Consider the following 16,287-nt stretch of genomic DNA (forward strand, 5'->3'; position numbering starts at 1 on the left):
AAGGTTCAACCTCTGTGTGTGTGTGTGTATATTTGTATGTGTATATATAGTTAGTAAGTATTGTTGTATTACCAGATCAAACCCTTCGTCAAAGAATCATGATGATGCAAATTGGCAAATTGCTGAATACCTTATGACTAATATTAAGTACAAAATGTATATTAATTTATGCACAAATATGTATTTATTTATATATTTAAATATATTTATGGTGCTCTCTCGTGAGAAAAAAACATATGGAAAAAACATAAAATATAAAAAATATACATCATTGTTTTGTTTATTAGTAGATGGTTAGTCTCCCCGGTTTGTATAACTGAGATCATGGCACAGAATAATATGTTTACTATGCCTGTGCTCCTGTATTTCAGGTGAGGGGATCACATGTTATGTTTAAATATTGGCATTGTATAGCGTTTCACTGTGTGAACAAGGTCACTTGGTGACCGAAACGGGTAATGATGTTTTGGCAAGGGTTAACAAATGATCATTGCAAGGAAAGAGGAGTTTGTGCTCTGTTGGGACCGTCGCAACGGGGACGGCAAGGAGGATCCGGAAATCTGATATAAATATATATATCCCACTCACAACACCCCAGTGAAAAACATCTTTTATCCAGTGTCACCCATGTATAATTCCATATGTCATTCATATTAATATAAATAATGTATATTGTGAATCAGCTAGACTTATTACCCGAATGAAGACGTCCCTGGGATTCTGTCGTATTTTAAATGCATTTATATAGTGCTTCTTGTCCCTTTCGAGGTGCTGAAGCGCTAGCCTTGAAACTTGGTTGGGATGTAGGCAAGTGTTGGTGAAGTACCATTTGAGGCTTTCACGTAAAATATAAATCTAACATATGCTGTGCCAATTCTGTCCAGAGACTGCAATTTGAATCAACTTTGAGAGATGGCTACTTGAACCTTTCAGTTGCATCTGCAAGTTACAATGCCAGATTCCAGAAGAACATAAAGAAATCCTTTAATGTTCAAGCTTCTGAAAAGAACAACAATGAATGCAAGAACAAAAATCAAATATTGTTCCAGAAATATTTGTACTGAAGCTCCAACATAAAGAATAGCTATCTAAACAATCCATGATAGTCTAAGTTGAAATATATAACCTCTGTTTGTAGCAAATAAGACGAACTAAGAGTCCGTTGAGTTCTATTTTTTGTGTTGGTGGACACAATTTTTCAAAATATATTTACTGCTTTGTAAATACATAAAGCTATAAACCTAGAGCCCGGGTCATAATGTGTTTTGCGCAGTAGGAAACATTTAAGTCGGCAAAAAACTCTTTAAATGAAAAATGTGCTGCTCAAAGCGGGTTTTATTGACAACTGTGTTCCTACGTTGCTTTCCCAAATTTTGGGTCTCGGTAGGAACGTTGCTGTTCCAGGGAGTTGTTTTATACTAACCACCCTTGTGCATGCGGGTTGTTTTCTAGTGTGGATACCCATGCAAAGCGACTCCTCTCCAGGACAGGAGTACCTGATTTTCTAGAGAGGAAAATTGTAGTGGGTAACCGCCTCATATTTTGTGGAGTTATATTGGAAGCCATTTCTATGTGGGGGAAAATATTTTAGCTGTGGATCAATAAATACAACATTTCATTGGCAAATGCACATTTGGGTTAAATTTACAGATGCAGAGTGGTACACCTGGTTACAAATGCACATATGGAAATGGTATGCATGGCTAACCATGGAAAGCCGCGACTGCTGTAGATTATGTCGACTACTCCTGGATTGCTCTGAATACTATTGTTAAAAAAAGTTGTCTATTTGGTCTTAATATAGGAGTAATCCTCTGGGGACAAATTTCTAACATGTCCCTGTCTTTAATGAATGATATATGTAATTCATGATAAGCCTATTGACGACACCCAACTTTTGCTGACATTTGACTAGCCCTAGGCCGATCCTCCAAGCAGCAGTGGTGGTGCCGGACAGCCATTCCAAATTGGCTGTGAATGTCCTCAGAGTGAATGGTGAGGACAGTTCTTTTTGCTATGGGAACGGCATGCATTATTGGTCAAATATGCTTGCGGGCCTTTCGTCAGCTCTGGTGCCCAAAGCGAAGAACCTGAACTTCTTTTGTGACAGATTTTTTTCTTTTGACGTCCGTGGTCAAAAAATGTGGTCTAGCTGCTTTCTACAGGTGCCGAACATCTTGTGTTTTGTCCTCTGTGAAATGCATGTTCCTGTAATTGGTATGCGCATTCTTTCACAGACTGACTACAGATGGTAATGCTCAGACCCTGAGCTACATGAACATGTAATAAATGCAGAGTTTGGTTGTGAGGCTGGCCCGTGGGTTGGGCAAACAAAATCAGTTCTTGGCAGGCAGACATTCTGTAAATTGACGGCCAATGAAACAAAGATTTTGCTTTAAGATATTATGCGCTGTTCATGATGCCATCTGTGGGACCAGCCAGTCTTTCTGTTTAACTTGCTGGTCCTAGGGTTGTCAATGAGGCCATCTTTTTCTATTCTAGATCCAAAGCTGTGGAATCATCTCACTTTGGAACTCTAATGTGTTTTAGACCATCTACATTTTCGTCAGGCTCTGAAAACCTTTTGTTATTTGAGGAATGAGGCTAAAGGCAGAGTTCCTTTATAAGGTCATGGACCTCCGAAGTGACTTGCAATCTCTTTCCCATGCGGCACAGGGTATCTTATTCCTTATAATACATGGTCACACCATCACCATTCCCTCTTAACTCCTTGGTACCTTGGTCTTTCATGTGCATTTCAGACAAGACAAGAAGCAGATTTTGTAGTGTGAAATTTACACCCCAAAAATCGGCCAGTATTTTTTTGCTAAAAAAGTAAGATTTAAAAAAAATGCCATACCTCAGAATTTTTGCAAACATGCAGACATTCCATCTTTCCTTCAACAACCTATAGCATGAACAAAATTCCACATTTTGCCATAAATATCTCCTTTCTGTTGATTAATTTTTAGAAGAAGATATCAAATGAAGGAAAAGGCAGTGCCCGTTTTCCTTGATGTAATCATGCCTTCCACTCTGGCTGCTGGCTCCTGACATTGTGATGTCGGAAGTCAACTGTAATAACTTATCGCGCAATAAACAGACCACGCAGTGTCAGCGTAAAAGGCCATTTTATTAGACCAGAAACTGCGTAATCTGTACAAAAACAGTAAACATAACAGTATATAACATCAAACTCACACTCCCCTCTCATTCGTTTCACTCGTTCCACCTCATCACAAAGCCCTGGAGGCTCCATACCATGCTTTCTTCCTGCCCCTCAATCATTTGTCATCCATCCCACTCATTGCGTCCTGCCATTCACGCTTCTATCCCCCCTAAGAACTCCCCCCCCCCCCCCAAGGGATGGGTGTGCCCGCTCTTGACCCCCTAGTCCCTTCAAGTACCGCCTAACGCAGCTCTGGCCTAAACTGGCAACGCCAACGACCAGCCCAAACGCCACCTCCAACTGCCGGGTGGGTGGGCGGCCTTTCGTAACCCTCCCGATGGTGCCAGGCGCAGGAAGAGGAAGTTCCCTTCCTCCCCTGCGCCTATATACCCCACCCCCTAACTCCTCCCTTCCCCCTACCTGGCCTATCAGCGCGAATGACCCCGGGGGAAGACTAGTCTGCGACTTTGCTTCCCCGGGGGCCCGGCATCGCGCAATAAACAGACCACGCAGTGTCAGCGTAAAAGGCCATTTTATTAGACCAGAAACTGCGTAATCTGTACAAAAACAGTAAACATAACAGTATATAACATCAAACCCCCACTCACACTCCCCTCTCATTCGTTTCACTCGTTCCACCTCATCACAAAGCCCTGGAGGCTCCATACCATGCTTTCTTCCTGCCCCTCAATCATTTGTCATCCATCCCACTCATTGCGTCCTGCCATTCACGCTTCTATCCCCCCTAAGAACTCCCCCCCAAGGGATGGGTGTGCCCGCTCTTGACCCCCTAGTCCCTTCAAGTACCGCCAACCAGTGAAACCCCTCGTAGGGTGGTTCACTGCCTCACCCCCCTCCCAAGGGGTACCGGTCCTCCGCACTCGCCAGCACTCATACCCTGGGACACCAGATAGCCTCATTCCACAACTCACTCACAACGTCTCGCATCTCCATCATGTAATACGCATTGCCCAACTGTGACAAGTGCACCCCGTCATCCCTAAAAACTAACGGCTCCGTAAGTCGAATCCCCGCATGTGCAATCACTTTAATGTCCTTGTCACCACAATAAAGTCTCATGGCCCTGTTGAGCTTCCTTCGTGCCTTCTCGATCGCCCCATGTTTCATAGCCCCTCTCCACACTTTTCTGGGGACCAACTCCGTCCAGGCAATGCAGGTCCCTGCAAGCCTGCTTTTCAACACATCCAGATCCCGTTGCATGAGTTGCAAAAGAGCCAAACCTGACAGCTGCACAAGGTCGTTCTCCCCCAGATGTATGATCAACAAATCAGGGCATCCCCTCTGTGGGACCATCTTCGCGAGCCAGGGCAGTAGTGCCCCCCATCGCATGCCACCTTTGCCCCACCATTGTACCTCGTGCAAATGTCCTTTCAGTCCCAGGTTACGGCCGTAAACCTGTCGCTCCGCATATTTGGATGCCCAATGCACGAAGGAGTGCCCAACAATCCACGTCACCGTCCTACTGCCCGGTCCACCCACGCAACCTACGAAGAAAAAGATGTTAGAAACAGGAACACAACGACATGCTCAACAACAACCGCCAGGCACCCTTACTTCCTCACGTACTTCTCGCAACAGCGGGACTTCCAACGCCCAATCCTCCTTATCCTGTCCCAGGACCACCCCAGCCTGGCCGCAGCTGTCGCAGCCCCAATCCTGAATGAATGAGTCCCGAAACCAGATGCATCCAGTCCCAGACTCCGCAGAGCCTTGCGCAACACAGCCAGCAACTGGCCCGACGTCACTCTCGCGCCAGATGCATGAACAAAAATCTCCCCCTGCTCCACACTCACCGACCGCAAGAAAGACCGCCACTCAAAAACTGGGCACACCGCCCCGCCCCCAGTCTCATTCAGCCATACCCATTTACCCCTGCCCAACTGGTCAGTCTTCGAGCACCGCAACCAAATCCCCAGGCGGCCCCCATCCACCCGGACCTCTTCAAACAACCGGCCAGACATTCTCCTCGAACCCAACAACTCCGATACCCGAAAAGCCCCGAAAAACATCCACACCATACACAAACGGAAAAGGCCGGCCTCAACCAGGTCGTAACAACAATCCGGCAACACCCCAACCAGCCGAACCAGCAACTCAAAAGTGATTGCTTCACGCAGCCTACCCCCCCCCCCCCACTCCCACGCTCCCTGCCCCAACCCCGCAACATCCTGCGCACGATCACATCCTTGGTCGGATCAAACCCCAGAAACAGCACACAGTAAAAGGATATCCCCGCCAATTTACCAGAGATCGTAGCCGCAGACAAACCCCTGTCAACACAAACCAACACGAAACGTCTCAGCCCTTGCCTCACATCAGACTCGGTTCCCACCACACTATCCACGTTCCAGCCCATGAAAACACTAAATTCCGACCATGCCAAACGATAGGACCTCCTCGTAGTTGCAGCCAGCGAACCCTCCACCAGTCCAATCATCCTCACTCCCCCAAGGCCCACATGCCGGCCGGCAGCTCGGTCTTGCAAGTATCCGCTCCCGGTGCCAGGCGTCGAAACCGCTGCCACTGCGAACAAGACAAAGCATCCGCAATGTCATTATTCGCTCCAGGAACATGCTTAGCCCGAAACACCACATTCAACCGCAGACAGGCCAACATGAAGCTCCGCAACAGACGCAGCACTCTCAGGTCCCGAGCCCTCTGATGATTCACCAACTCCACCACAGTCATGTTGTCCACATGGAAGAGCACAGATCTGTTCCGAAACTCCTCCCCCCAAACCTCCAGCACCACCAGCAAAGGGAAGAACTCCAAAAAGGCAATGCTCCTCCCCTGTCTCAACTAAGGAGCCGGCCAGACCTCCGCACACCACCTCCCGTCCCAGAAAACACCAAACCCCGCCGAGCCAGCCGCATCGGAGTAAATTTGGCATTGCCAGACCGCCCTCTCCTCATCAAAATCCAAGGACACACCATTGAAATCCTGCAAGAAAGTAATCCATGTCCTCAAGTCTGCCCTCACTCCCATGGAAATCCTGACTCTGTGATGTGGAAGTACTGCCCCCAACATGGCCATGCCGAGCCGCCTGCAGAACGTCCGTCCTGCCCGCACAACCCTACACGCAAAGTTGAGAAGGCCGAGAAGTCTCTGAACTGCCCGCAAAGGAATCCGCTTCTCCCCCACCGCCCAGTCCAGGCATGCCAGTATCTCCGTCACCTTGGCCGCAGGGAGGCGCGCCATCCATTGCACCGAATCCAACTCAATCCCCAGGAAAGTGAGGCAACAGCTAGGACCAGCTGTCTTCTCCGGCGCCAGAGGCACCCCGAAACGAAAGGCCACCTCCTGGAAACGCGACAGGGCCCTGCCGCAATCCCCGGAGTCCGCCTTCCCCAGAAAGAGGAAATCGTCCAAGTAGTGAGTAACCTCACGGGACCCACTGACCCGGACCATGACCCACTGCAGAAAAGTGCTAAAGAGCTCAAAGAGAGCACAGGAAATGGCACACCCCATGGGCAAAACCTTGTCCACGTAGATGTCCCCCCCAAACTGCATGCCCAGGAGCGAAAAATCCGCCGGGTTAATAGGCAGTAGACGGAAGGCCGACTTGATGTCGCATTTCGCCAATTCCGCCCCCGGACCACAAACCCTCACCAGTCGGATCGCATCGTCCACTGACGCATAGAGCACCCTAGAGTCCTCCTCCGCAATAAAGTCATTCACTGACCTGCCTTCCGGCCAAGACAGATGGTGGATCAACCTGAACTCCCCTTCTTCCTTCTTCGGCACCACCCCCAACGGAGAGACAATCAGATCGCTCAAAGGCCAGTCCGGAAACGGGCCAGCCACCCTGCCCTCCAACACCTCCTTCTGCAGTTTCGCAGCCACAACACTCGGCAGTTCCTTCGCTGATCTCAAATTGTCAGCCCAACGTCGCTCCCTAGGACCCTGATAGCCCACTCTAAAACCCTCCGTGAACCCCCAGAAAAGCCGCGCAGCAGCCTCCCGATCCGGGTAACAAGAGAGCCAAGGGGCCATCGCCTCACCCTAACCGGAGTAGGCGCCCTTCTGTCCAGGGTGCCCACGCCCCCTAGCGTTCCTCCACTGCTCCAAGGGCGTGGTAAGGGTAAGACACTGGGTAAGGGAATGCTTCCCACAGCATTTGGAGCACTCGTGTTTGAATTTACAGGGGTACCGGGAACAATACCCTCTGCTGTAGCTCCAACAGACTCCCGAGGAAACACCTCCCGGCTTGGACTGTTGCCCAGAGACGATGTTGCTGGGCACAGAGCCTCCCCCCGCCCCACCCTGGGCGGGACGCGGCTGAAAGGACCGATACACCACCGACAGGCCACTGGCCGTATGCGTGGACGCCGTGGAGTGCGACGACGCCATCCACTGCATCCAAAGTTCCTGATCCACTTCCCCCCAGCACTTCTCCGGATTCGCACTGACCCTGGCCCGAAACTCCTCATCGTAGCTAAGCCACGCAAACCCCCCGAACTGCATCTGGGCCTTACGAATGACATCCATGTATTTGAACAGCGCAATCGCCCTATCCGAATACTTCTGGCAATAGACACTGGCAAAGATTAAGAAAGCCGACGTCCAATTCTCCATCGTCACCGGCACCCTAGGGCGCCGAGTCAGCTCCCACTCCTCCTCTTTGGACCCCTCCTTCGCCTGCACCTCCCTATGGAGCAACTTAAAGACGTCCACAAACTCATGCTTCCAAATCCGCTCCCTCAACTTCTCCGAGAGGTGTGACCCCAGCGGCATAGCCAGCCCCATGTATGGCAGTTTCTTCGGGACCTTCACCCCTTTGTCCTCCTTCTCCCCAGCCTTGTCCGTCTGCACCCCCAGCGTCACCAACTTACCGTCCACCTGTTTACCCTCCGCAGGAGGACTGCCTGATGGCCCCTGCCCCCCCCCCGCACAGACCCATCACCAACCCCCACAGACCTGCAAGGCCTCTTGCGCCCCTCCCCGCTCCGGGGACCATCACCCCAGGCAGCCCACCATGCACCCTCACCTGTGAGCGTCTCCGTCCGTCCCTCGGGCCGTCCTCTGGGCGCCGTCACCTGGGCCACCGTCGTCCGAGCCTTAGTCTGCGTCGACGCCGGGGCCTGTAAAACACCAAGGTCGCCGTTGTCCGCAGCGCTCCCTACGCCTGCCAAGTCATCCCGCACCTCCCCTTCCTCCAAGTCATCACTCTCCGTGCCATAATCCAATTCAAGCACCGGTTCCTGATCCACACGCACAGTCTCAACCTCCTTCACCGCTCTCTTCACACCTTTCTGCACACCCTTCCGAACTTGCACACCCACTTCCACACGCGCCGCAGGGGCCCGAGCCCTCGATGGAGGGACAGCCGCCGCAGACTGCCCTGCTACTTCAGTCCTGCGTTTCGGAGCCGTCTTGCGCTCCGCCAGGCACCCCCGGGCTCTGCCAGCAGCCGCCGGCTTGGATCCCCTCCCACCCCTCAGGTCGCTCCAGCCTGAGCGGGCCCCGGCACCATCGGGCCTCAAAGCCGTCCCGGCCGTCCCTACACCTGCCTCAACCTTCTGCGGAGGGGGGGCCTCCACAGACTTCTTGGCCCTGACCCTCCTGAGATCCTCCTCCTTCTCAGCCTCCCGTTCCTCCTCAGAGGTCGGGGAGGGGCACTCATCATAATCACGGTGCCAAACTGCACTCACGCCGGCCCCGGACTGTTCAGCCCGCCTGGCCTCCCTAATCTGCTCCAAGATCCTCTCCCCCCTCGCTCTCTCCTCCCAGGAAGCAGCACCCCAGATCTGTGGTGGCGGGGGCGGGCAGTAACCATAAAAATCAGCCCCCGGGGGGAAGAAACCCCCCTGGTAGAAACCCGGGGCCCAGCCGGGCCCTCCAGTCATAGGAAACATGGTGGGCCGACCAGCCCCGCCCCCCGTGGCCCCCCCCACCACCGCCTGCCCTGCCGGGGCGGGTGTGCCCGCCCTAGACCCAGTGGACAGGTCGATAGGGGCCACCTCCCCCAGGCCCCCGTCCTCCCCAGTGATAACCCCTGTAAAGCCAGCCCCAGTGATGGCGGCAGAAACCTGCAACCCAGACCCAGATGCCACGGCCCCACCCGGGGCTCCCTCCACCTCCAGAGAGGGCCCAGGAGAAATGTCCTCCCGCCCCACCTCCTGCTCGGCACCAGCCGGCACCTGCAGGGGGTCCAGAAGTGAAAACGCGGGGGGCGCGGGCCCCACAGCGGCCCCTGTCGCCCCAGGCACAAAAGTGATCGGAGGGAAAACACGCGGGGGCAGGCTCTTGCGTTTCCCGCCCCTCGCCGTGTCCCTGGGCGCTCCGCCCCCCCTCCGCTCGACACCGCGTTCAACCGTGTCAGGCTCGTCCTCCTGACACGCTACCACCGCGGCCGAGACCCCGGCCGAGGCAGCGCGTGTGCCTCTGTTGGCCCCCACCCAGGCCTGGCCCAGAACCCCCGGCCGCAGCAGGTCCTCCCGCCCGGCCCTCGCTAACAACAGTAAGGCCTCCCGGACCTCCTGCGATGAAACGCCCGACATCGTGCTGAATTGCACGCTTCCGGCGGGCGAAAACTGAAACCGGCTGCCGTGAAACAGCCCCCGACGACCAACAAACCGACCCAAACCCCCCGGCTACACTACCAAGCAGGGCCCGACTACCACTAACCTCCCTTTCGTAACCCTCCCGATGGTGCCAGGCGCAGGAAGAGGAAGTTCCCTTCCTCCCCTGCGCCTATATACCCCACCCCCTAACTCCTCCCTTTCCCCTACCTGGCCTATCAGCGCGAATGACCCCGGGGGAAGACTAGTCTGCGACTTTGCTTCCCCCGGGGCCCGGCATCACAGTTGAGCTTCTACCTAATTTTTTTTGCAGGTGACTGGAGACATCACAAGTCGCTTGTAATAAGGAAATTGGAGACTTGCTCATAAAAGGAGTGCAGTCTCCGCTGTACTATAAATATATAATGAGCAAATACATTTCAAGTATACAGATAAGTTACGTTCTGAAAATTCTCAGGAGTATGAACTAATTAGTGTGTCTGATGACATTGAAAGAAGTGATATTACACACAATTTGTGACAATATAGGAAGTGACATCCGTGAAATCATAAAAAAACAAAATATAGCTAAAATAAATAGAATAACACCTACACCTCACTAACGTGTGCTCATGATTTTCAAATGTATTGGATCACTCTGATGTGTCCAAAATGTTTCCTTCAGTCAGTAACGTATACGAAGTTCCAACTTGTGGGGTTGCTTCCTCAACCCTGTATAGTTTCCAGAAGCTGCTGTGCTCCCAGCAGAGCTCTGGACATGGCTGCTTTACCTTCCTTCTCCATCTTCCGCATCACAGTCACCGCTGAGCACCATGTGCTTGTGGCACTATGACTCGGAGTAATGAAGATTACCGGCAAATAACCGAGTCATTTAGAGTTCTGTGTCTATCCCTTATCAGCAGATAATATATTTAAGGCTTTACCAACCTCCAAATGTGTGTCTCACTCACAATGTGTGAGACTTCAGATCTCTTGAATGTGTGTATATATACACGTCACTCGTTTTTTTTTTATATTACATGATTCATTACCTGATTTTAGTACTATTTTGAAAGATTTGAGCCTCATGCTTTTAGTGTACATTGTTTACCCGAACCTGCAGATATGTTTGCCAATGTTTTGAGAAATGAGTACTTTTGTTGGGTAATGTGTTAATATTCAAAAGGCGGTTTATGCAGCAATGCGTGTCAGTAATATTCTGAATTCAAAGGGCAATGTAACGGAATTAAAAACATGCATTCTAAAATGTGATTTTTTTTGTAATAGATGTAAAGCTAAAGAATATATAGTGCAATGTGGGACAGGGTAATGTTTTGCTGACAGGTTTCTGCATTTTCACTGTTTTTATTTCAAACACGGGAGGATTTATTGGTAGAGCTATTTGTGTTTATGTATGTATACATATATATTATATATTTGTCTATACATCTGCCTGAATGTTCCTATTTCCGGACTAATTGGTATTAGTTTAAATGCGGCACTTAATGAGTGGCTGATACTGTGAAGTGCTTTCTAGCTTTTTAGGTCAAACAGAATGAGTGGAGGAGTATTGTGAAAAGTTGTGTTCTTTACTCCAATGTTCCCCCCTGGTAAAATATTGCCATGTAACTCTTTATTTTCTCGTTTGAGACATACATCTCATATAAGCGTTTTCTTCCCGGTACAACTTTCACGAACAGTCGCACCATCTTCTCCCCTTTAATTCCTGTAGTGACACGTGCTCCCCTTTTTACCGAGCAAAGGAATTGCTTGTATTTGAATTGTAAAAATTATTTCTTTGGTTTGATTTATTTTCTCGGTCTCATTTGTGGTAACTTTACTTCACCTTGTGTATGTTTTATTATTTCAATTAAGTCCCATCTGAAAAAAAAGACAGGACCAAATAACAGGTTGTTTGGTGAACACGTACTGTAGTGCATAATATGGAGGTGTGATTGCTAAATCCATGCTGCCACCTAGTGGATTGATTTTAAAGTAATGAAAACTGCTCAACCCCCGAAACATAAGGAATAAAGAATGGTTTACTTACTGCCGGTTACAATTTCAGATTTGTGTTGCTTACTTGCTTTGTTTAAGGGTGTCTTCTTGTCATGGTGGGAACGCTTGTACATTGTTTTTAGCCACAAACGCAGTTGTATTCAGTTATTCTCAGCCCATCCTGTCCACAGTGGAGTGGCAAACAAATTATTACAATGGCCCATACATAAATAGCGTGTTTTGAGAAAGCGCAGCCTTAGCAATCACAACTGTTGCTGCTTTTTCTGAGTAATAACGGAGTATAGAATGGATGTTCGGAGATTGCGACGGCTCGTGTGATTACACTCTCTATTAATGTCTCTCGGGTGAAATAGGCTGCAATGTGTCAATTACTTACAAGTAATATTTATTGCTCCGAATTCCATTTCTGGTCCCAGTACTTACAACATCAGCCCACATCAATCAGAAAGAGACAGTGTTCCTTTTGGGAGGTTCTGGTTCTATTTGTCAGAGATAACTGTATACAGTGCCCATGAATGATAACGACGCCTGTGTTCCAAAATTCTTATTTATTAAATTTTGTATATAGCAATTACATGCGTATGTTGAAATATATAAGCATGAATGGGTCATTACGTAAACCTCACGAATGGCAAATGGTTCAGTGAATAGTGATGTAAATAGTTTAAAAATGGCACAATTGATTTTATGTTAAAGAACTCGGCTGAACCCCACAGGCAACGCATGTTCTAATTAAAACACACAAAAACAAATCTCCTCCTCCCGACAGATGCCCTAGGACCCACCCGTTAATGGGACCATATGGAATTCCCCATTCCATCCCATCCTGTCACTAAGACTGTTGCCCCCAAGCATGAGGGATCTGTGAACAGGAACTAGAGGGTGGAGACGTAAATACTGGGATAAAATAAAAATACTACAAGTTCATTGGTAACGTGAAAACAAATCTTGTCCTATAAAGGTAAGGAGCCTTCATTGATGGAGAAGACAATTCTCCAGGGTCTACGGGATGAAGGAACGGCTAACAAAAGGACTATCAATGTCTACAGCTGTGCATGTGCTTCTCCTAAAGGTTCAAATGGAGCACAGTGTACAGCCTTAAAAACTAACGTCGGGTCCCAAGGAGGAACTATTTACTTTACAGGAGGCCTTGGTAAAGGCAGTAAATACCCTTCAACAGCAGAACTCCCAACTCTTCCATATTTTCTGTGTACGCCCAAGGAGCAAAGACTGTTTTAACCGCAGTCGACTGACTTAAGCCTTAAGGTCCATACTGCCAGTTCTAGATTAAAGTGGTTACTAAGAGCAACTATGCAAGGTACTGGTTAGAAAGATTGAACAAGCAGAATCCAACAATTCTTAGTGGTTGTGGACAAGCGTGGACGTTCATACTCGTTATTTGGCGGTGTCCCAAGCTCAGACCAATCCGGGAAATAGCATTTAATTGCACAGGGAGGCTAGCTGGAGTTCCTATGACACCCAAAATTAAGCTATGCATCGTGGGGTTTCAGAGGGATGAAGCTGTCACATTAAAGACACGCCACTGCTGACCAAGTAGACGTCACAAATCCAATAAAATATCTAGTAATAACTCTTGTCAGGAGACAAATCACCTCAACCAATCAAAACAAGTCCTTTCATTCAATGTTAATTTCTCTTGATAGTACAATCCATTCGTTTTGTTCTGAAAATAGTTGTAGCAGATAATGTTGATGTTTCGCTTTGTTTCATCAGCATAAAGTACATGAGACCATCCTCAGGACAAAGGGTTCATCATCGACATATGTTAGCAGAATGTATTGTAGTAACATATAAACAGAATCTGGACTAAAACAAATGGTAAAAAACTAGTATGCCTCAAGTGAATACATGCTGTGGACCATCCACCCCAAGCGACACCCCAACTAGACTACTTGACTCATGTGCTGATATCTCATCACCCAAGAATGAAACCAGGCAGAGACAAATCCCAAGTGATATGTGAGAAATGTATCACCAACCCCAGAAAGAAAACCGTAACAGACTGTACTACATACCTAAAAAAAATATCTATATATATGTCACTAAAACCCCAAAGGTTATAGGGACGTCATAGTTAGGTTCAGATTTTATACACACAGAACCATAGAAATTCAGCAGTTCTAGTTGGTTATCTCAAGTAACTGACCCGCACCCTCGCCAAGTACAGTTTTTTTTATGAATTTGACAGCAAATGTTGCCGCGATATTATCAATGATGTAATGAGTGATATAATATGTGGGGTAATTAGCAGTGCGTGGCAAGGGTGCAAGTTATAGTTACCTTAGGTCACAAGTCCCTAAGACGACCCCCCCCCCTTCCCCGGTTTAGTTCTTGGGCAATGGCATTTCAGCATGTCACTAGTGGTCTGGTTTAGTTGGCATGTGGCTTGGAGTTGTTAGTCCACAGCATGTTTTCTCTTGAGGCATACTAGTTTTTTGTTGTTTTTTTTACAGTTTTTTGATTCTGATTCTGTTTATATTTTCCTACAGTACATTCAGCAAACACAAGACCATCCTTAGAACAAAGTGTTCCTAATGGACCAGTTTCCTTTATGCTGCATTTTGGATGTTATCCGGTCTATTAGTTAAATGGCTGTTTTAAGTTTTTATTTTATTGTATTTCTGCAAATGGCCCATACTTCTGTCATAGATAACTACTTCTCCTCCTTTGAAACCATATTCCTGCAGCTTAACAATACCTAACATACGCTAGTCTATCAATTTATCCCACCAACCACTTGCAAGAACTTGCATACCCCAACTAGTTGTCACACTTTACTCCTATTAATTTAATATACCACAAATAAACTGAAGTGTATGCATGGAATCATTTCCTTGAGAGTATTGCCAGTCACCAGTAACTACTGAATTAAATACTAACCTTGGGTTCCAGGGTAGTTTGGTACTTACCTTATTGGGGGTTTTAAGTGCTTTATAAATGGAATTACAATACAATACACTTCTTTTGCGATTAATAACTAGGAGACTCTGTTATACTTATACTTTCAGAAGTGTTTTGAAAAAAACCCACAGTAAATATAATTTTGAATTACTATAATATCGTTATAGCAATAGTTATTACAGAAACTGGCTCTGAATTAGGTAATTTGTTACAGCAAAATACAGCTCCTCCTCGTGAAAATGTGGTCATCTTCGTTCTCCAGGTCGCTTTCCTTGGTCTCTACCTCTCAAACCTATTGACATGCTCTCATTTCTGTTTGTCTCCTTTGTGCAGTCTCTGCATGGGGTACTCTTTCTCACACTCACCGTTCTTGTTTAGCACCTGTGTCCCTGCTGGAACTCACTTTAGCTTGACCCTTTACTGTTTGTTGATGATCTGCCGCTCTTTATTTCTATTTCTCATGATCTCTATTTTTGTAGTCTTGTGTCCTTTCTTGGTCTCGTTGCCCAATTTGAATACCTGCTTCTCTTATAATTTTAGTCCATGTTTATAGTTTATTGAATTGGATTGATTTCACACAAAAAACAAACAGCAGTTATTAAGTATGAATTTTCTTGAACTATTACGCGTTATATCAGGACGGCGATTTTGGGCCTACTGCCAACTCCTAAAAATAAAAACTTGAGCAGGCAATTTGTAAACCTGGGTCTAGTGTTGGCTAAGAGACGGGTGATAATTGCATGGATGCAACCAAGACCCCCGAAACATCCAGACTGGGTACGAGATATAAATGAGTGGGCAACGGCAGAGTTGGTCCGGATGCACTCTGTCAGGAATGAGAAAAGCAGAGGAAGACAGATAGCCTGGGCATCCATGATTACTGAGTCACAGGGAGATCAGAGTCCTCCCACACAATGCTCTCAAGACCGGGAGGAGGCTCAGGGGGGGTAACTCCGGGAGGAACTCGGACAGACACACCTGAATAACTGATACCTTATATTGAACTAATGGTAGACGCAAACACGACTGGCATAATATGGATCAGAAGGAAGATGGGGAGGGGGGGGGGGAGGTTATTGGGTATTGTTTAGTTTCTCCTAAAGTTCTTTTGACCGTTATTTAATATTGTAGACACTGCTGCTGGAAATGCACACCATAAGAGGGATATCAGAGGGATCACATTTATGGTCCGACACACGATTTTGTATAAATACTGATTCCAAATGTGTCTTACACCGTCAAATGTACGTATTGTGCAGACTGTTTTATGTTTATGGTAGAAAATGCTAATAAAACACATTAAAAAAGTATGAATTTTCTTTTATTTCATTAGGAAAACGCGATGATGATCCGAGAAGTGGAGGTAGCTAAAGTGTGCTCATTGGAAAGGAAGCAAGTCGAAGCAATCAAGAAGCTCTGGGAAGATCCTGGAATCCAGGAATGCTATGACAGACGGAGAGAATATCAACTCTCAGATTCAACAAAATAGTAAGCATTGATGAGTAATGGCCATCTGTACACCCCTCCCTACCTTACCACTTAAGGGCTAGAAAAATCCACTCAACCACTTGCTACGGCGAGCCAGATTAAATCAGGACTAGCTATTTCTAGGGCCAACTCCCCATTCTGGCGAGATGACAATAGGCGTTCTGCTTG

The 16,287-nt window shown here is 47.8% G+C and overlaps 1 protein-coding gene across 1 annotated transcript in view; it reads left to right on the forward strand.

Annotated features, from left to right (window-relative positions):
- Positions 1–16,287, forward strand: part of LOC144818439 (guanine nucleotide-binding protein subunit alpha-14) — a 580,856-nt gene that overhangs the window by 537,215 nt on the left and 27,354 nt on the right. The window contains exon 3 of the mRNA XM_078675859.1: positions 15,965–16,119. Within this exon, the coding sequence (XP_078531985.1) occupies positions 15,965–16,119 (155 nt within the window). The remainder of the gene's footprint in view (positions 1–15,964; positions 16,120–16,287) is intronic.

The sequence above is a fragment of the Lissotriton helveticus genome, chromosome 2_1 (assembly GCF_964261635.1).
Source record: "Lissotriton helveticus chromosome 2_1, aLisHel1.1, whole genome shotgun sequence".
In the NCBI taxonomy this organism is placed as follows: domain Eukaryota; kingdom Metazoa; phylum Chordata; class Amphibia; order Caudata; family Salamandridae; genus Lissotriton; species Lissotriton helveticus.